Below are 22,429 nucleotides of genomic sequence, written 5' to 3' on the forward strand. Positions count from 1 at the left end.
TGCTGTTCTGTGTGTGTAAAGTTTTGGTGGACAGCAATATAAAAAAGCGGTGAGGCTGGTATCTTCTAGTCCTGAGTCATTGGTACTTATGTTGATGAAGCAAACATACACCGTCTCAGATACAAAAAGTACAATTTGAAAAGAGGCTGGCAGGGAGAGGCGTGGTGCAGTCTAACTCTGGTTCAGACCAAGCAATCGAACCAAGTGTGAAAAAAGCCTAATTTCTAGCTTAAAGTGTATCACAATCCCATGCTTTGCCATTCTCAGTTAAGCCTGTAAAACAGTCCATCTGATTATACACTCAGCAACTCTCTTCAGTAATCCAGCACAGAGCCCTTGTTATGTAACCATTTTGTATGCAGTTGAATCTCTCAGGTGATTGGACAGTTTGTCCTGCTGCCCCAATGACTGTTATGTAGGCCCCATCTGTCACACCTGTCATGTGACCAGGTTAAAAATTTTCATGGCTACTAAATCTGTCAGCACCTCTTCATACCTCACCAACAGCCCAGGAACACACAGGCTACTACTGTAAAAGTGCTCTGGCACACAGCCAGCCTAACAGTGGGCTTGAGCATCTTGGGGCAGGGAACAAGTGTTGGTGACACTTCCTTTCAGGTAAAGTGTGTAATTTCTGTGCCACTAGCGTCACCAAACAGAATGGCAAACATTTTCAAACAGGTTTCCTGAAAACTCCACCCCCCCCCACCATTGTTAATGTAGATTGACTGATAGTTCTGCCCCAAACTCATGGCATTGATTGAGACAATGTTACTGCATCTTAAATAGTTGGAATGGCACCTACTCTCAGAGCAATTCTTGAACTGTCATTCAGAAAATATCTATGGTGTTGAAAATGGTGGCAAACATTCAGAGAGGATACATGGTGCTTCTTTACTACATATTTGTGCAGCTCTTGTGTGCATCATTATGGCCAACCAGTTTAGTAATCAAGAGAAGAATAAGAGAACAGAAGTTTTTGGTGCTTTAATACAGATTTTTTAGGACAAGTTATTAGGCAAGCTTTAAAACCGAATATCTACCAGGAGAGGAATAGAGTTAAGCCTTAAAAGAGTATGTGAAATCCATAGCTGAAATTCTCTTATCGTTCTTTCTCTCTCTCTCTCCTATCAACCTTTTTTTGTTCTGGGCTGTTTCGTTCTCACCTTTTTCTCATTTTTGTTTAGTCAGCTTTCCACCACATTTTTCTTCTTCCGTGAAATGGTTGGGGAAAAGGGATATGTAATGAGAGAGAAAATAATTGAAAACTCCAAATCATAGTTTTCTTTGTGGTACTTTGTGTCAGTTGTTTCCAGATTAAATGAACCTGTTATTCAGTGTCATAATGTAACAATTTATCTTCTGTTTCTTCCCTTTTTTGCAGATCTGTCATTCAAGTGGCCTTTTAGCTTTACTTTGTGATTGGCCCAGAGGATTAGGGAGGGTGTGTCTTTTCCTACCAAAGAAATGAGTGTGGGAGAAAGAGGACGCAACAGCAGTCTGGAGCTTTTCCATCCTTCTTCCCTTTCACTAAACACCATCAGTCTCGGTCCAGGATGCTCTCTCGCACACGACCCCTGCCTTACTTTTTGGCCCTGAGACTACACTGGGCTCCATGAACATCTATAAAGACACAGGGGTGTGTACCACCTCTCTCTCCCAACCTCTTCCCCCTCCCCACCTTCGTCTTCCCCTCCATAATGGCCAGTCTTCCCTGGGCGATCCAGCCCCGCCCCGTGTCTCCGTGCCCAAAATGGGGGTGCGAGCTCGGATTGCTGAGTGGCCCCCTCGTAGGGCACTTTCACGGGAGTCATTGCTTGAGAATGGCCAGGGCAGTCAACAAAATGACCTCAGCAGTGAGGATGGGCTTGCACGTGGGGATGTGACCAGGTTTCCACAGCAAAGTGCCAGAGACGATGACTTCCTTGAATCAGGAGGTCTGATAGGGGCTCCAGGAACACCCCCACGGTTTCTGACACTGGGTATCGCTCCATTACGACAGCGCTCCAACAGCGAGATTACATTAAGTGAGCAAGATGAAACAGAGGTTGAAGGTCGGTTATTCCGGGAATATGGCAGTACCTCTTCCATCAATGTACAGGCTGTGTCTGAGCAAAGCTTCTTTGACATGCTCAGTCAGTTTCAACAGGAGAGACCAGACCAGCGCAGTACAGCCCCTGCCAAGCTTGTAGAGCTTCTCGGTGCTCCGGCTTCTTTAGATGGACCAGCTTCACACGCCTCCACATCAACTCCCTGCCCCGAAGATCACCCTGAGAACCGTGTACGCAAAAAGAGCGGTGGCACTGAGTCTTCTCTTGGTAGCACCTCCTTATTCCGCAAACTCCGCAGCTCCAGCCGAGGTGAAACGGAGACTCCACGAGGTGACACAGATGACATACGACTCCCCGAGACATTGTCTTTCAAACATTGGCTTTGTGTGCGTAGTTTTGCCCACTTTGATGCTCAAAGTGTTCTTTTTGACTTGCACGAGGCAGCAGCTCGCCGTAGCTACGCTGCCCAGCGGCGAAACACAGCCACCGGAGCCTCAGCTGCATCTTCAACTGCTGTTTCTTTGGCAGTTTCCAGAGCTATTGCTCTGGGGGGAGTAGAGCCCACTTTTTCCAGCACTGATGACCTCAGTGTCAGGGACTTATCGGAAGGATCAACCCCAAGCCTGGAACACTCAGAGCAGGGCACTTCAGCCAACGGTAAACCCAGTTCTCAGCACCAGCTGTTGCTGAGCTGCCCGCACTTCCTCAATGAGACTGGAAGTTATGGGGAGCGTAATGTCAGTTTCCTGAGCTCGTGGGCAGAGCGGGGAGAAACTGCAGTTGTGGAGGCCCGGTTGCATCCATGCTGCAGTAATGCTAGTGTCTCCAAACTGGAGGCCCCACCAGAAGTTCAGGCCACCAGGTTAGAGAGACTGCAACAGCACTGCATCGAGCATGTTGACCTGGGTGCTAGATACTACCACGAGCACTTCTTTGGGAAAGGTAGGACATTTTTAATGTCCATCTCCCTGCATATACTAAATCATACTGCTAGACCAGGAGTCTGTCCCCTGTTTCTCTTGAATTGATTTTGGGGTGGCTATTGCAATTTACCCAATTCAGTGAATGTCATTTAGAGGTATTTTTAAAAGATGATTTTGTCCTCTTTATTGTTAGCATGCACGTTTAATACAACTTTTTAAGTCGGACACAAGCTAAATAGTCGGTGATTAATTGTTGCAGTAATCACCTGAATAGTTGGATAATCATTTTAATAATCGTTAGATTAGTCGATTATCAAAATAATCGTTAGTTGCAGCCCTTGTCTACAAATGTAAGTTATTCAATATTATAGATATACACCAATCAGCCACAACATTAAAACCACCTGCCTAATATTGTGTAGGTCCCCCTCATGCTGCCAAAAACATTCTGAGATGCTGTTCTTCTCACCACAGAGCGGTTATCTGAGTTACCATAGACTTTATCCAACCAGTCTGGCCATTCTCTGTTGACCTCTCTCATCAACAAGGCATTTCTGTCCACAGAACTGCAGCTCACTGGATGGTTTTTTGTTTTTGGCACCATTCGGAGTAAACTCTAGAGACTGTTGTGCGTGAAAATCCCAGGAGATCAGCAGTTACAGAAATACTCAAACCAGCCCCTCTGGCACCAACCGACGGCATGAGGGGACCTACACAATATTAGGCTGATTGGTGTATACTCCTGTATCTGATTGTTTCCCTTAATTTGGTCTCACAACAGGTCTTTATGTTTGGGATTTGCACATTTTTAACTTAACCCTTGCACACCTTAAATTAATATATTATGTTTGCCTGCTGTTCTTCTTTTGAAAGGGTTTTCAAAGCACGTTATCAATGCTTCACTTATATCAACTAATAGAAGAACAAACTGGAGCTAAAACTACACTTCCAGCACATCTCAATACATCTGCCTCCCAAATGTTCATCTCGCTAAAGGTCTTTCTTTCCAAAATGCCAGTGTTATAAAAAAAAAAAAACCCCTGCAATGTCTAAAAATAGCATGCTTGCCACCTCATAGCCACATTAGATAATCCTTGCAGACACAAGGTTATCTGAATGTTTCTAATTAGTTGTCCGTGTTTATTAGGAGTAGAGTTGGAGAGATAAAGGATAACATTCTAGAAATAATCTCTGTCGGCTAGAGCTCTGTTTTTGGGAAGTTTGTTTGTTTTCATGGGAAGGGTGCAGAGACTTTGATGACATTCTTGCAACTAAGCTGAGTGGCAATGAAAAACTGTTACCATCAATCACCTTTAAAGGTATACTTCACCCAAAAATGAAAATTCTGCAATCATTTACTCACTCTCATGTCATTCCAAACCTGTATTACTTTTTTCTTCTGTGGAGCACCCAAGAAGTTTAGCAGAATGTCTGAGCTGCTCTCTTCCATACAATAAAAGTGAATAGAGACAAAGGGCTGTCAAGATCCAAAAAGGACACAAACCATTAAAATAAAATAAAAGTATTCCATATGACTCTATATTTTAAGTCATCTGAAGCCAGATGATAGCTTTGTGTGAGGAACAGATTGAAATTAAAATTGTTATTCAAAGAAAATCTTTCTTGACAGCCAAGGTCACCATTTACTTTCAATATACGGAAAGAGTAGCTTGGACATTGTGCTAACCTTCTCTCTTTGTGTTCCATGGAAGAAATACAGCAATACGGGTTTGGAAGGACGCAAGGGTGAGTAACTTGAGTTCTCTGAATATTATGAAAATGTCCCATGTTGAAGATATTAATATATTAAAATATTATTATTATTATTATTATTATTATTTTATTTTATTTTTTTCACATTTAGGTGTTAATGTTTAACTTAATGAGTAAGGATTATTAATGAGCAGACAAGGTATTTTTCCATGCGGCACCAAGTTCCACTTATTATCAGCAGTTAATGCATTCACTTCATTTTTCCAGTGTAGCAAAACCTTGTTTGAGATAGTGAAATGCCTCTGCTTTGTTCGTGACTCACATCTACTGGGAAGTAGTTGTGTGTTGGTGTGCCACCCATACAGTGGCACTGACTTGGCATTCCTCGGTCAGGGAGGGCAGCAGCCTGCGTAGTATCAAAATCTTTGCTGCGTTATTAAAAAACAATTTCTGCACAAATTTCTGGATGTATAATTCTCTCATCTCAAGTTTCCTTAGCTTTTAGTACCCCCACAAAACAACAAAACTCATATCCTGTGCTGAGATGTTGGCTGACAGGTTAAGGAAAAATTAGTTCAAATGCCAACAAGAAATTAAGATTGTAAAATTGAAGGATATCACATTCCCATTAAAACACTCATACTTCCCGTTAAGTTATTTCGAACCCTGCTGTAAGCTGTTATAACTGTAGTTCATGAAGTATGTGTTTCCTGCACTACTATTCACTAATATATATATTTTACTGACTTACTGACTGCACTCAAAAACGAACATACAGCGCAATATGCTGTCCAAAACAAATTGCTCAATTGTTTTTTAATGAATAAAATGAATCGGCTGAGCCGATTGACGATTCAGTCTGAAACAATCACAAGAGTCTTCAATTTACAGGTTATTGTGTCTTACTTGAAATGAGCTAAGAATTGCTACTGTGTTGTGTACTTTTTTTAAAGCATTGTTAAAAATGTTAATTTGTAGGGTTAGTGAATTTTAAAGGGAAAGTTCACCCAAAAATTTAAAAGATTTCTTAATTTATTCACCCTCATGCCATTCCAGATGTGTATAACTTACTTTCTTCTGCTGAAAACAAATTAAGATTTTTAGAAGAATGTATAAGCTCTGTAAGTCCTCACAATGCAAGTATATGGTATATAATGCTAAAGGACATAAAGGCAGCATAAAAGTCATCCATAAAACTAGCGGTTAAATCCATGTCTTCTGAAGTGATATGATAAGTGTGGGTGAGAAACAGATCAATATTTAAGTCTTTTTTTACTATCAATCTCCACTTCTTTTGTTTTTGGAGATTCACATTCTTTATGCATATCGCCACCTACCTGGCAGGGAGGAGAATTCATAGTAAAAAGGATTTAAATATTGATCTGTTTCTCTCCCACACCCACTTCAGAAGACATGGATTTAACTAGGGATGTGTGAGACTAGTCGTCACTGGAATTACTAGTCTGTTAATATTCCCCCCATTAAACTGATCAACATTTTTACACATTTACATTTGGCTTTATATTTTTACAGAGGTTGCACTTAAATTACTGTCATATTATTGTTACATATTTTAAATAGAATTAATAATACAAATATTATTTTAAAAAGAGGATATCTTGAGCAGATACAAAGTTTCATTTCACCTCAGGCTGTGCGTGCTGCTTCCCTCTCACTCGCGGCGCACGCAGGAAAATGTCCATTCGCTACACAAGCAAACTCGACAAAGTAGGTATGAAATCACTTCGGTGGTGGTGCGGGAATCGTATTTCCAAACGTTTTAAAGTCCCTATTGATGTTTTCACATCAAGATGTCTTTACATCTGTGCAGGCTTTTTCAAGCACAGGATAGCAGCTTCAAGTGAGTCAAGTCCCGTCTTTCACCGGACCATGTCGACGTGTTAATTTTGCTCATCAAAACATTTATGCTTTTAAGTACTAGAAAATAACTGTTTATTTTCAATGAGGTGCTAACTGCTTAACGGGTTAAACTGTCTTTTATTCTGTGTGCACGTCATGTTTAGAATACATTAGGTTTATTGTAGGCTACATCACAGGCATATTTTGTCTGGCTAATTTTTTTATTTTGACATCGTAACTGTTATTGGTTACCGTTCTTTACCGAACAGCTGTCATATTAAATCAATGGCTAATGCACGACTGCAAGTCGTGAAATACACGTGACTTTTCAGCGCATTTTTTTCTCTCTCATAGATTTGGCTTAGTCTACCTGTTAATTATTTTCAACAATGTCCTGACTGTTTTAATATGTTAAGTAACTTTTACTTGGTGATTTCCGTTTAGAACAGGCTGAGTTGCTCTATTGGTCCTGCACTATTCAATCAATTGTTTTCAATAAATATGTCTGTTAAATATTCGCTAATGTTGATTCAGTGAATGCGTGTCATGTTCTATATTTAATGTACAATGATCATAATGCAAGGCGAGCACGTCGCAGATAAATGCCCTTTTTCAGTGGAATTTAGCGTCGGATTTGGAATAGATTAAGTATTTTAAATGGGTCACATAAACACATTTTTTTTGTCTGAAGGTTGGTTTCTTTTTAGACTAGTTGACTTCAAATTTTTCATTTAAACATCAGTGAAATAAGTATTTCCACACATCACTAGATTTAACCGCTAGTTTTATGAATTACTTTTATGCTGCCTTTATGTCCTTTTGGAGCTTCAAATTTTTGGTACCCATCCACTGCATTGTGAGGACCTACAAAGCTGAAATATTCTTCTAAATATTCTTTGTGTTCAGCAGAAGAAAGTCATACACATCTGGAATGGCATGAGGGTGAGTAAATGATTTTTGGGTGAACTATCCCTTTAAATCAGTCTAAGCCGACTGGTTGCTCATATGACTGATGTGTAGTTATAAATATTTTTAACAGAGTTTAAAAGTTTTGTAGTAACAAATTGTATTTGAATAATAATATAAAAAACAATATTATGTTGGAGAAAAAAAAAATAGTAGTTATTTTTTAGCAAGTTAAACCCAATTTCAGGGTTTAGGGGTCAGTCCTCCCTGCTGGAAAAGGAAATTTTGGAGAAATTATTGGATAATGACTTCCTTCATTCTCAAAGTCACTGTATATTAGCAGTATTGAATTGAGGGCTTTGTCTGCAGTGTTGCATTGGATTTGATTGCTCACAGTTCCTGCAGAAATTCCTATAGCCAACAGGACACTGACTAATGTCATTTATCACATTGTGACCTACTGCAAGCAGAGTTTAAAGTTTTCCTTATAAATCTTTTTTCTTTGTCCTTTGTGTCCTTCCCTCCATCACTCATTCTTCATATCAACTTCCACTTTTCTCCTCTACATTGTCTTCACCTCAGTAATGATTTACTTCAACCATATTCTGTCATTTTCTTTATAAATGACATTAATCTGTCTTTTTTGTGTGTGTGTCCTTTATACATAGTCATGGATCTCTCTGTCTCTCTCTCCACAGAACACTGGAACTACTTTGGTACAGATGAGAAACTGGGGCCCGTGGCTCTGAGCATTCGCAGAGAGAAACTGGATGATACCAAAGATTTAAAGGACCAGTACCAGTACCGGATCATCTTTCGCACCAGTGAGGTGTGTATGACAGAGAAATATGTGTAAACTTTATGAATTAGATTTTTTTTTTTTTTTTTTTTTTGTAACAACAAACAAATATTTATAGTATGTATCTATATGATCGAGATTCAAGCTGTATGTGAATAATACCACTCTTCAATGTTTAGGCTGTTACTTACAGTGAAGTGGACAATTTCTGTACCTCTAGTGACACTAAACAGAATTACAAAAAGAATGTATTTTTTCAAAAAGGTTTCCTGAACATTAGCTCCATCTGCCTTTAGTAAAACAGATAGTCATGCCTCAAACTCATGCTATTAGTTGAGCAAATACTGCTGTGTCAGGCTGGTTGGTATACTTAAGCTAACTGTGTTTACACTTATAAGTGACTTCTAAGTAGGCCATTAGTTGGTCGATTTCCCCTGAAACTGTAAACACTGGCTTTGTGGCGCTATCAATACATTGTTTGTTTGAGCATCCTGACCACCCTGACATGGCAACATTGGTGTGAATTTGGGGCAGGACTCACTATTTGGCTGATTAGTGGAAGATGAGATAGTGTTCAGAAAATCTTAAGGTCATAATTTTTGTATTTCCTTTTGGTGATGCTAATGGCACCTACACCAATCAGACACAACATTAAAACCACCTGCCAAATATTGTGTAGATCCCCCTCGTGCTGCCAAAACAGCGCCAACCCGCATCTCAGAATAGCATTCTGAGATGCTATTCTTTTCACCACAATTGTACAGAGCGGTTATCTGAGTTACCATAGACTTTGTCAGTTCTCTGTTTGACCTCTTTCATCAGCAAGGCATTTCCATCCGCAGATGGGCTGGTTTGAGTTTTCTGTAACTGCTGATCTCCTGGGATTTTAATGCACAACAGTCTCTAGAGTTTACTCCGAATGGTGCCAAAAACAAAAAACATCCTGTGAGCAGCAGTTCTGTGGACTGAAATGCCTTATTGATTAGAGAGGTCAACAGAGAATGGCCAGAATGGTTCGAACTGACAAAGTCTACGGTAACTCAGATAACCGCTCTGCACAATTGTGGTGAGAAGAATAGCATCTCAGAATGCTATTCTGAGATGCGGGTTGGCGCTGTTTTGGCGGCACGAGGGGGACCTACACAATATTAGGCGGGTGGTTTTAATGTTGTGGCTGATCGGTGTATATTACGCAATTTAGCTTTAATAGGTATCTGTTTAAATTTCCTCTTGTCCAGTCAAAACTAGGCAGATCCAAGTCAAATACTGTAAGCTTTCATCCATGATGGGGTGATTCATTTACCTACAAACTCACATGCAGTCTCCATGGGCTTCTCTGGTAGTATTGCACCACACTGCAAACTGAAGCTTATTGTTTTCTATTATCACTGTGTTTTTATTGGGTCTAATAAAACGGTTTCTACTATTGCAGTTTTACTCCAGAACGCTCAAAGGACCATTTAATTTCTCCATGCTGAACTAATAGTAAATTCTGAGCTTATGTGTGTGAGAGAAGTTTTTGAGAGAAACTGTGCTGCTGCTTGTGCTTAGTAATGGTTCGGATGTGTGTTTGAAAAGTGCTGAGCTGTACTGGTATGACTGCTGCACTGCTGGGTTTAGTCGGATTACATGGTTGCCTAGACAAATCAAACTCACCCTAGCTGTACAATGCAGAGTATAATGCATGCACACACAATCATTATTCTCACCATAGACATGATCATAATCATCAATCAGGCACTTGTTACTAAACAGCCTAGAAGACACACTCACATTCACACTAAAAACAAGGACGTTATTTTGGCTAGAATTTTGAGTTCAGTGACTAAATGGCTGGTTGTCTCTGTGACCAGTCTTATGACGTCTTCTGATGTGTGACTAAAACCACAGGAAGGCAAAAACAAACGCTACCAAAAGTCCCTAAAAGTATTCCACCATTTCCATGGTTGTGTACTCCATTAATTTTTGCATTCATCCAGTCACTGATGACTGCATAAGCATCAACGTTGGAAAGGTTAACAGAGGATGTGAGACGCTGCATGTGATGGATCAGAGAGATTGTGCTGAACACATGGCAGTGGGGAAAGGATGCCACTCAGTGGGCACTTCTGGACTTCAGCATTCTGAATCATTCTCATCTTCTGTCACATGCCTTTGGTATGTATTTGGTCAGTCAAATAAGATTACTAGATGTCTTATTTTTTTCTTTCTGTTTGCTGCTTCCCACATGGCTTCCTGTGGCTGCTGCAGCTGGTCACGTTGCGGGGATCGATCCTGGAGGATGCGGTTCTGTCTACAGCAAAGCATGGAACGGTTCGTGGCCTGCCTCTCAAGGAAGTTCTGGAGTATGTGCTGCCAGAGCTCAGCGTGTCCTGCTTGCGGCTGGCTCTCAGCACGCCAAAAGTCACAGAGCAGCTTCTCAAACTGGACGAGCAGGGGGTGAGTGAGGAGTGATCTGTCATAAACATCTTTCCTGAAAAGCCTGATAAATGTCTGTGGATAGAGAATAAGTCGGTCTTTGAGTTCTGTAAGGGATTGTTTACCCAAAAATTATAATTTTCTCGCCCTCATTCCAAACCGGTATGACTTGTTTCTTCTGTGGAGCACAAAATATTTAGCAGAATGTCCAAGTTGCTCTTTTCGCTGCAAAAAGTGGATGGAGACCAAGGACAGCTGTGATCACCATTCACTTTCATTGAATGGAAAAGAGTAGCTTGGACATTCTGCTAGATATCTCCTTTTGTGTTCCATGCAAGAAGGAAAGTTATACGAGTTTAGAACCACATGATGGCAAGTAAATGATGTCAGAATTTTTTGGGTGAAATATCCCTTTAAGTTTCATTTCTGTGTGTATCTATAGCTCAGTCATAAACACAAAGTGGGCATCCTACTGTGTCGGGAGGGACAGAGCACAGAGGAGGAGATGTACAACAACGAAGAGGCTACGCCAGCTTTCACTGCCTTCCTGGAGCTGCTGGGAGAAACTGTGTGTCTGAGGGGTTTCGACAAATATGCTGCCCAGCTAGATACCAAAAGTGATCATGATTTTCTCTCTTTCTTACAGCATGTCTTAACTAGGCATGATGGGATAAAGCGTCCAGCAATAAGAGTTTTTTCCTAACCAACCACAGCCAATAATAGTGTAGTGTGTAAAGATAATTTGGACGGTTGCTTGGTTTCTAAATTTGACTTGAGCTGGGTAGCTCCGCCCACACTGAAATCTCGTCAGTCCAAAATCTCATTCCATATAGCTGTTTATATAACATCAGATATATTCTGATAACTTCACAAGCCATGCCTAGTTAGGATGAGTTGTTACAAATGCTCACACACTGTGCTAAGTTAGAGTTAACATACTTTGAAAACATTTTGATGTGGCAAGTGCATGCCAAGGTGTGGCATGCATGTAACACTCAATCCCTCTGATTGAGTGTTAGTGAATGAATGACTGCTGTTACTGGAAACTTTATGAGTGTAATTGAAACTCACACTGGAATGGATAACAGCCATGCTAATTTTTACACATTCTCCATATCCCCAATCACATAGGAACATCTTAATGAACACTTAAGAATTATTCGGATGGGATTAGTGTTCTAAACGATGTTTGAGTTACAATTATAACATAGGACGTTCATAATTTCATGTTCAGATTCTGACAGAATCTCTGGTAGTTATTATGAAGGTGAGAGTGTGTTTATTGCCAATATATAGCCGTTGAGTAATCAAAAAAACCCACTGAAACAAACATGACCAGTGTGATATCTTTATAACATTATGAATATAATTAATGGAAGGAATGGTGAAGCTCATACTGAGCGGTTAATGATCAAACTTTTGATTTCATTCTTTTTTTATGAGGTTGTGTGAGAAAAAGCACTGATGTGTTAGATATGGATGGGATTAAAATTGCAAAGTAGGTCTGTGCAAACACAAATGTATGGTACCTAACCTCCTTAGTAGTCCCATCCGAACTGAGCATTATAGAAGAAATCAATTTTTTTTTAATTAAATGTCTGTGTGTATGTGTGGGTTAGCGTTACGGTTAGGTTATGAATATTACTCAACGGAAGCAATTAAGGTGAAGATCTTCCTTGCTTCGTAATTATAAGAGGCTGTGCGAGAAAAACACAGATGTGTTCGAAATGGACGGGATAAAATTTGCAAAGTAGGTCTGTGCAAACACTCATTTATAAAACTAGCCCCATCCAAACCCAGCACTATAGAAGAAATATATATAAAACAAATATATATTAAATGTCTTAATGTGTATGTGTGGGTTAGGTTAGCATTAGGTTATGAATATAAATTACTGGAAGGAATTAAGGTGAAGATCTTACTGACGCTGTTTCTATAATGGCTATTCTGAGCGGTTAATGATCAGACTCTTGATTTAATTCTTTTTTTTTGCGTTGGATGGGATGCCAGATGTTATTTTGCTCAGAAAGCTGGCTTAAAGGTCTAAATCCATAATGAAGGTGCACCAAACAGCAAAACCAGAAATTTAGCTTTAATTACAGTATTCGGCAGGTCAAAATGTTTGAGGGGCATTGTGGAAAAAGGACTATACTGCAATCAGAAACATTCTGAATTTAGGACCTTCGAGTTAGTCAAAAAAATATTTTTTCAAAAAAGTTATTTGCGCCGTCATTTTACAGAGGTTGTCCAAAAAAACGCAGATATGTTTGATTTGGACAGGATTCAAATTGCAAAGTATGTCTGTGAAAACACAAATTTACAGTATGGTACCTAACCTCTTTATAGAAAACTAATCCCGTCCGAACCGAGCGTTATAGAATAAATATTATTATTTTTTCATTACATTTTAATGGGTATGTGTCTACACTCTAATCTTAATGTGTATGTGTGGGTTTTGTTTAACAGCGGACTCAACTGGAACACACTCCCTGTATACCACCTACCAGGACTACGAGATCATGTTTCATGTGTCCACCATGCTTCCATACATGCCCAATAATCCTCAACAGGTGAGACACACACATCAGTGCACATCATTACATCAAAGCGCTTCTATAGAGCCTGTTCTTTCAGCAGGCATGACCCAACTTATCCCTACACATCCCTCCTCTCTCCAACCTGGAAATACTCCCAGAGTGCCATTCACATTGTTCAGATTCCCTTCATTTTCTTTGCTTTACTCGTTTACTCCATTGTGTTTGTGTTGGATGCTGTATGTGGCAGACTCAGTTTGCAAAGGAACATCTGGAAAAGTACAGTAGTTTATGGAGTGGCAGCCCTAATTTTGTGGAACGCAAGTGGCCACAGCTTCTGGATGTCCACTCTCGGAGTCTGTATTTTGGTTATATTTGGTTATGAGGGATTGTTCTCACCCTTTCTCTTTCTGTTTGTTTTTGTCAGTTTCTCTTTCATCTTCTGCTGTTTTTATGTTCTCTGGTGTATGAATCAGAGAAGGGTGTGGTGCTCTGTTTTCACATTTCCATGGTGTTAATTACAATCCAATAATGTGGCATCTTCTGCCCAAAGGTGGTGTTGTGTGCCTGTGTGTCAGTAGAGTATTGCCTTGAAAACATTAATTGAAAACAGACTAAATCCAACATGAAATGGTATCTGCTCATTTAACTTGCGTAGTTGGACATAGTATGCATAATTAAAATAGAATATTAAGTGGGAAATCATGTAGGGAGGAACTTGATTTTGTCTATCAGGACTGCATTGCATCGGGATTTCGTTGGGGTTGGTGGTGACACGTTAGGTTATGAAAGTATTGGGTAATATTAATTTTTCCAATCCTGTGCTGCTTTGGTTACATAGCAGCACAGAAAAGTCATTAGCCGCTTCTCCACTATAGGGCCAGTGCAAGCCAGGGCTATCAATTGGTCAGCCGGGGCCAATAGCCTCGGAACTCCAGCCACGAGACCAAAATCGATCTGCATTCCCACCATCGGGCTAATAGTCCCGCAGAGTTTGCCCTAAAACCCACCTTTTAATATGCCGTCCTGGTGCCAACGCCACACACCCCGCCCATTTCACAAGGAAGAGGGAAACTCAAGCTGAGGTATCAGACCCTGGAGATTAGCTAGCCCTAGAAATTAACATGGATTTGCACTGGGCGCTTAGCCGTTGGCCCCAGAGAAGCCCAGAGGAGGCACGAATAAGCCCAAGAAAAGACAGTGGGAACGCAACTGACACGCTGTCCGACAAATCAACTTCTGTCTTAACTATTGGTGTGAGTTTGAGGCGGGTCAACCTTTTTGTCCAAACAATGCAAGGTGGGTGGTGGGTAAGAAGCATTAGGAGTGTTTGGAGTGTAAAATCTTCTTGACCATTTTTGCAGTTTTTGTTTGGTGGTGCATAAATTACAAACGTCTTTTTAAGCGAATTCACCCAATCTGCTCTCACTTAGACAACCTGCAGAGGGCAGTATTTATCAGATAATTATTTCTCTCACACAAAGACAGCCACTCACATGGGAGTTTGTTGTAGTTTTTAGGGAGAAATTAAGGGATGTAGAATAATCTCAGGGTACAGGAGTGTCCCCCTCAGGATACATTATAGTATGTGGGAGGTCCGTGTTAACATTCACAAAAGACAGTGTTTCCATGGTTTTTCCTGTGTGTGTGTGGTTGAACTGTAAAATAGCATATATAATTGATGGCCTCACACTATTACAAATGGGTCGGCAACCTCTATTACTCTGACTTCGATTGGAGGCCTGTCTTTCTAACACAAAGATTCTATCATTTCATGGTCTATTAATAAATGTGGATTAACAGCAGTTTTTTAACACTGCTTCTCAGCACCTCTGCTGTCAAATCTCTTACCGTACAGTGTCCACTTGTGCGGAGATGAGCAAGTGTTTACAATTCATTTTCTATGGGAGCTCTATGAGCTTCTGTGTTTATCAGCAGAGTGGAGCAAGAGGTGAGAAATGCTCAACTTTATGCAAATGAGAGGTGAAAAATGCGAAACGGCTTTATTTTGTATTGAAAGCAATCATAGGTTATATTGAATGCAAACACTGTTGTTCTTTTTACAGACACACCCCCCAAGTGTCAATGTTATGGGTGGTATTGAGCAGGTTTATTCTGCGCCAGTGGACACATACCTCTCTGTCTCTCACCAAAGGGATTATTGTACGTCTCTGTAGATATTTCTGCCAATTCTCGCATTCCCTTTTTCACTGTGTTCTTTAACAGAACAGTCAATCCTTCTTTCTATCTCGTGCTTTTTCTCTCCTGCTCACATATTCCACCTCTTTCATATCTGTTTTTGTGGGTACATAGTATGCATTAAATAATAAACTGGGTGAAAAAAATCACTTACAGAGCCATATCTAGTGACCAGAATATCATAGAAACTTGGTGGTGGGTTCCTGTAATGCCCTCGCAACCAATAAGAACACCCTAGCAATGCCCTTGCACCGGGGATGGCGCGGGACCCACCTTTGTGGTGGTAGCTCGTGAAAGGAACAGTGGCACACTCCTTCCCTCCGTAGTGCTAGGGTCTACTGCTTGGGCAAGAGTGAATAACCCTTGAGCCTCCTATACTAGGGTCACTGTTGTTTATATACTTTTATTTTTTTATTTTCTCTCTACTGTACTTGAGTTTGCCCATCTTCTTATACCATCACTGTCTACCTCTCTGTAAGGACCCTGAGTAGTTAAAGTCCTAGTATCCCCCTGCTACTCATAAAATACGACAAAAGAGGGTTTGCCGTGAGTTGCGACCTGTGTCGATGGAGGAAGAGATCCTGAGATCAAACATTCATTGCAGCCTTTATGTAGACAACATTTGTATTTGCTACAGCGGCAAATTCATGAACAGAATTTGATGGAAAATCCAGCTGACAGTTAATAGGGTCCAGGCCTGGTCTGTGTCCAGTGGGTTTAAGTTCTCAAAAAGTAAAACAGTCTGTATGCATTTTTGCCGGTTACGCTCTCTCCATCATGACCCAGAGCTATTTATGGATGATGATCCTATCAAAGTTGTCAAGGAGACCAAATTCCTTGGAATAACCTTTGACAATAAATTGTCTTTTATCCCGCACATAAAGATTTTAAAAGATAATTTTTTTTAAAGCAATGGATATTTGAAAGGTTTTAGCAAAGACTATGTGGGGAGCAGAGAGCTTAGTTCTCCTAAACTTTTACAGAACTCTGATCAGATCATGCTTGGACTATGGAAGCGTAGCGTATGGCTCAGCCAGGAAATTGTATATCCAATTTTTGGACACAGTTCACTGTCAAGGCGTACGTCTGGCACTGGGGGCCTTCAGAACATCACCAATTAAAAGTTTATATGTAGAGGCTGATGAACTTTCTCTAGAGAACAGACGTCTCAAATTAGCTCTGCAATACTCACCAAAAGAAAAGACCAACAAAGTAAATCCAGCATATCATGCAATTTTCTCACCCCAATATTTATATCTGTATGAGAAAAAACTGAGGCATATCCAACCTCCTGGTCTACGGATTAAATCCCTTCTAGAAAACATAAAAGTTGACTTAAGCATACTGGAACAGACATACTTCTGCAGTATCCCACCCTGGAATCTCAAAAAAACTAAAATAATCCTGGACTTAACAAAAAACAAAAAATCTGAAACCCATCCAAATGAATACCTTCAACAACTCCTGGATATCAAAGAGATGGTTCCATCACACACACACACATATATACAGAAGGATGAATGTCTGGAGATCATGTGTCGGCTGCATATGTGATCTATCACCAAAAAAGCGGAATAAAGATCCCCAATCAGAGCTAAATTTTTACAGCAGAGGCCAACACTATTATTCTAGCACTGGATCACATCAAGACCACACAACAGAGAAATTTCTTAATAATAACAGACTCAAAATCATGTCTTCAAGTGCTTGCATCACTCAAAAATGAACTCCCAGCCCTTGTAAAGATTCTAACCAAATTGTCAGCTCTGGAGGCACAGAATTTTAAAATTTACTTTTGCTGGGTACCTTGCCATTGTGGAATCCTTGGAAACGAACAAGCAGACTCTGCTGCTAAAGAAGCACTTTCTACAGATCTTAAAAAATGCTCAATACCACCCTCAGATCTGAAACCTACCATAATCTCTTAAATCATCAACATATGGCAAACAGAATGGGATCAATGCATTATAAACAAATTGCATGAAATCACCCCTGTTGTGGGCAAAAGACATATCTTTAATTTCAGTAATCGCTGGGATCAGGTCATTTACACCCGTTGCCAAATAGGACATTCCAGACTCACACATAAGTTTTTAATATTGGATGAAGATCCACCATTATGCACCGCATGTCAGAATCCACTGTCTTTGAAGCATATTTTATTGGATTGTGCTGGTTTTACTTTACTTTGAAGAGATTTTTAACAGTCAAGCCTGAGTCAGCTTTAGAGTTATTATCGAAAATAAATGTAAAAAAAAAACTAACTTTTAACATATTATTACTTGTTTTTCGCCATGAAAATAGCCATGGAAGCTGGCATGGCGTAAAATCACTAACTAACCAACTTACTAACTAACAATGGCCTTGCAACCATCCAGAATACACTAGCAACCATGTAGCAACCACTCAGGACACCTTAGCAACCCATAGCTACACCCTGGCAGCCACCATAACACTCTGGCATTGTTGCAGCGAGTTTTCCATGAGCATGCACCATTCACATTTTCTAAAGAAAATGCAAAAATCTAGTTGATTATTTCATTGTATTGCTCAATTGTATTTGTTGTCTCTCTTTCATTTCTCACACAGCTCCTGAGGAAGAGGCATATAGGAAATGATATAGTCACTATTATATTCCAGGAGCCAGGAGCTCATCCATTCACTCCACAGAATATTCGCTCTCACTTCCAGCACGTGTTTGTCATTGTCCGTGTGCACAACCCTTGCTCTGACAACACATGCTACAGGTTGGCCTTGTTTCCATAGCAACCTTTACTAAGTGCATTTTTGCATGCTTGGCCTGTAGTTAATAACAGAGCTATGTTTTTTAAATTATGCTCATTGAGTGAAAGCTTTACTTAGGTTTAATTTGGTTTTAAATTTTGAATTAGTTTCTTTTTTGTTAGTTTGAATGTTACTTTTAGATTCATTTGAATTTTTATTTTTTTTATTTGAGGCTGCAAAAGTTAAAGTGGTAACTTATAAAACCATTCAATTTCTCAGGGCCTTGTTTTTTGCTAAGTAGTGGCATTTCCAGGTTTAATTAAGGCGGGTTGTAAAGGTTTAATATTTTATAATATACTGTGTATCAATCTAAAACTTATTTTACAATATTTTAACAAATTAATTTGTGGTAATATTTATTTTAGGTCATTTTGGAGTCATTTAAATTTATTGTAGTTTAGTTTCAGTTTTTACAAATATGTTAGTTTTTATTTTAATTTCTGTTAATAAAAATGTTTTCATTTAACTTTTGTTTTAGTTTTTGTTAACGATAACAGCTAAATAGTCTCTACTGTGATTGGTTGTTTCGCTTTTCTTTCTATAGTGTGGCAGTGACGCGCATGAAGGACGTCCCCCCATTTGGCCCACCTCTCCCTTCAAATGACATGTTCTGTGACACCACTGCCTTCCGCACCTTCCTGCTAGCCAAGGTCATCAACGCTGAGAATGCTGCACACAAATCTGAGAAGTTTCATGCCATGGCAACCCGCACACGCCAAGGATACTTGCGCGACCTGGCAGAGAACTGTGTTTCTACTACACCACTGGACACCTCAGGCAAGCTGAACAATCTCATCTCCTTGGCCTCCAAACGCAAGGAACGCGTACGAGCACGGGAGGGGTCTGAGATAGGTGCTGCAGGGGCACTTGTTTGGCGCGTACTTGCTCAGGACTTCAGTGGCGGAGGTGCCGAGCTGCCTTGTGCACTGGCCATCTCAAATGAGTATGTAGTACTGGCAGACTGCTCCACCAAAGAGGTGGTTTTTAACTGTTTCTGTGCCGATGTGATTGGCTGGACGGCAGAGAGGCTTGTGTTGAAGATTTTCTATGGCAGAGGAGACCACGTGGCCTTGCGGGTGCCTGAGTGCAGTGCCCAAGATATCAGAGAGGTGGTGCAAAGACTTAAGGTATGAGACATGGAATGCATTACAGGCACTAGTGATGCTGTGTCTGTGTTATTTATTTATTTTTTTACAACATATGTATCGTAACTTGTATAACACAGGGTCTCCACAGACATGGAAAACCCGGAAATATTGGGGAACTCTCTCACTTTTCAGACTTGGAAAAGTCATGGATAATAATACAAATTTTAAAAGTCATGGACATTGCTCTTGTGTAGAGAACAGCCAGCCCGCAAACCATAGTGATGTCAGATTTTTAGTAAATCGTTCTTTTGAGTCTAATCTTTTCAATGATTCAGTCAAACCACTTGACAAATCAGTTTGAATAAAATATTAGCCAAAATGATCCTTTTCCAATAATCAAAAATGACTGTAAATTCATGGAAATTCATTTATCAAAAAGTGAAGTCATTGGCTGTGACATACAATCGCCAAGAATTGGTTTTGTATGGAATGTGCCATATGTAGTATCTAAGCTCCTGTTTTTCTGTATTCTCTTTGCAGTTATTGACAATAGGTTGTGAAACGGTTGATATGACGTTGCGACGTAATGGGTTAGGCCAGCTTGGTTTCCATGTGCGTCTGGATGGAACGGTGTCTGAGGTGGAGGAATACGGTTTCGCCTGGCAGGCGGGACTCCGGCAGGGCAGCCGATTGGTAGAGATCTGCAAGGTTGCTGCGGTCACACTCTCCCATGAGCAGATGATTGACCTTCTGCGGACGTCCGTCACCGTAAAAGTGGTCATCATTCCACCTTACGAAAAGGGAGGGGCACGCAGGTGAGTTTACGGGGAATTCTTGCCTGTTGTTTGAGGTTGACAATTGGATAACTTGCTTCTTCATTAAAGGGATATTCACTCAAAAATGGCAATTCTGTTATCATTTACTCACCCTCATGTATTAATATTATTCATATTTGATAAAGAAAAACAATTAAAATCCTAAAGTTGTATATTAAAAAAAAAATAATGCAGCAATATATATTATATTAGAGATATAAGAGAACTCACGTAAGATTAAAAGCAAAGGCAAAACAATGCAGCGATATGAATCAGTTTTAGTTTTTAAGGCATTTGATGCAAATGAAGTACACATCCTCCTTGCTGGTTCAGGATACAGTTGAAGTCAGAAGTTTAAATACACTTAGGCTGAAGTCATTAAAACTCATTTTTTAACCACTCCACGGATTTAATATTAGCAAACTATAGTGTTGGCAGGTCGTTTAGGACATATATTTGTGCATGACATGAGTAATTTTCCCAACAATTGTTTACAGACAGATTGTTTCACTTTTAATTGACTAAATCACAATTCCAGTAGGCAAGTTAACTGTGCCTTTAAGCAGCTTGGAAAATTCCAGAAAATGATGTCAAGCCTTTAGACAATTAGCCAATTAGCTTCTGATAGGAGGTGTACTGAATTGGAGGTGTACCTGTGGATGTATTTTAAGGCCTACCTTCAAACTCAGTGCCTCTTTGCTCATGGGAAAATAAAAAGAAATCAGCCAAGACTTCAGAAAAAAAATTGTGGACCTCCACAAGTCTGGTTCACCCTTGGTAGCCATTTCCAAATGCTTGAAGGTACCACGTTCATCTGTACAAACAATAGTACACAAGTATAAACACCATGGGACCACGCAGCCATCATACTGCTCAGGAAGGAGACATATTCTGTCTCCTAGAGATGAATGTAGTTTGGTGTGAAAAGTGCAAATCAATCCCAGAACAACAACAAAGGACCTTGTGAAGATGCTGGAGGAAACAGGTAGACAAGTATCTATATCCACAGTAAAACAAGTCCTATATCGACATAACCTGAAAGGCTGCTCAGCAAGGAACTGCGCCAAAACTGCCATAAAAAAGCCAGACTACAGTTTGAAAGTGCACATGGGTACAAAGATCTTACTTTTTGGAGAAATGTCCTCTGGTCTGATGAAACAAAATTTTAACTGTTTGGCCATAATGACCATAGTTATGTTTGGAGGAAAAAGGGTGAGGCTTGCAAGCCGAAGAACTCTATCCTAACTGTGAAGCATGGGGGTGGCAGCATCATGTTCTGGTGCAGTTCACAAAATAGCTGGCATCACGAGGAAGGAAAATTATGTGGATATATTGAAGCAACATCTCAAGACATCTGCCAGGAAGTTAAAGCTCGGTTGCAAATGGGTCTTCCAAATGGACAATGACCCCAAGCATACCTCCAAAATTGTGGCAAAATGGCTTAAGGACAACAAAGTCAAGGTATTGGAGTGGCCATCACAAAGCCCTGACCTCAGTCCGATAGAAAATTTGTGGGCAGAACTGAAAAAGCATGTGAGAGCAAGGAGGCCTACAAACCTGACTCATTTACACCAGTTCTTTCTGGATGAATGGGCCAAAATTCCAGCAACGTATTGTGAGAAGCTTGTGGAAGGCTACCCAAAATGTTTGACCCAAGTTAAACAATTTAAAGGCAATGCTACCAAATACTAACAAAGTGTATGTAAACTTCTGACCCACTGGGAATGTGATGAAAGACATAAAAGCTGAAATAAATCATTTTCTTTACTATTATTCTGACATTTCACATTCTTAAAATAGTGATCCTAACTGACCTAAGACAGGGAATGTTTTCTATGATTAAATGTCAGGAATTGTGAAACTGACTTTAAATATATTTGGCTAAGATGTATGTGAACTTCTGACTTCAACTGAATCTTTTCCTTCAGCATTTATTGACGGTGATCAAAACCAGTTGCACTGGTTCTGGTAACTCCAGTGGCTCCTGACACGTGATCTAAAGCTTATATTTTATTGGTCAGGGCATTTCTTCGGTGGGCGAAGAAAAACAATTTATACACTCGCCATAAAAAAAACTTTGTCGGCGCACGATTAGGCATGAGTGTTCACTCCAAGTGAGAATGGCTCCATTAGGAATACATTATTGATCGCGGCAAGAAATCACGCCAGAAATTCGCATTTGGTGTGCAAAGTCCTTTACTGGTTGGGAACTATGTGAAGGTGATTAAATAATGATAGAATTTTCATTTTTATCTTTATTACTTGTAAAACAGCATATGCATACACACATAAATAATATATTGATCTAAGGACATTGAGTGTTGATGCTATTTCAAGAT

General features: G+C 40.0%; 1 protein-coding gene across 1 annotated transcript in view; it reads left to right on the forward strand.

Annotated features, from left to right (window-relative positions):
- The window catches only part of sipa1l3 (signal-induced proliferation-associated 1 like 3), a 142,822-nt gene that overhangs the window by 101,129 nt on the left and 19,264 nt on the right, over nt 1-22,429 (forward strand). Inside the window, exons 2-9 of the mRNA XM_051724372.1 lie at nt 1,385-2,993; nt 8,152-8,282; nt 10,503-10,691; nt 11,113-11,287; nt 13,137-13,240; nt 17,993-18,150; nt 18,732-19,314; nt 19,816-20,090. Of these exons, the coding sequence (XP_051580332.1) occupies nt 1,616-2,993; nt 8,152-8,282; nt 10,503-10,691; nt 11,113-11,287; nt 13,137-13,240; nt 17,993-18,150; nt 18,732-19,314; nt 19,816-20,090 (2,993 nt within the window). The 5' untranslated portion in view covers nt 1,385-1,615. The remainder of the gene's footprint in view (nt 1-1,384; nt 2,994-8,151; nt 8,283-10,502; nt 10,692-11,112; nt 11,288-13,136; nt 13,241-17,992; nt 18,151-18,731; nt 19,315-19,815; nt 20,091-22,429) is intronic.

This window comes from Myxocyprinus asiaticus, chromosome 18 (assembly GCF_019703515.2).
Source record: "Myxocyprinus asiaticus isolate MX2 ecotype Aquarium Trade chromosome 18, UBuf_Myxa_2, whole genome shotgun sequence".
Classification (NCBI taxonomy): Eukaryota; Metazoa; Chordata; class Actinopteri; order Cypriniformes; family Catostomidae; genus Myxocyprinus; species Myxocyprinus asiaticus.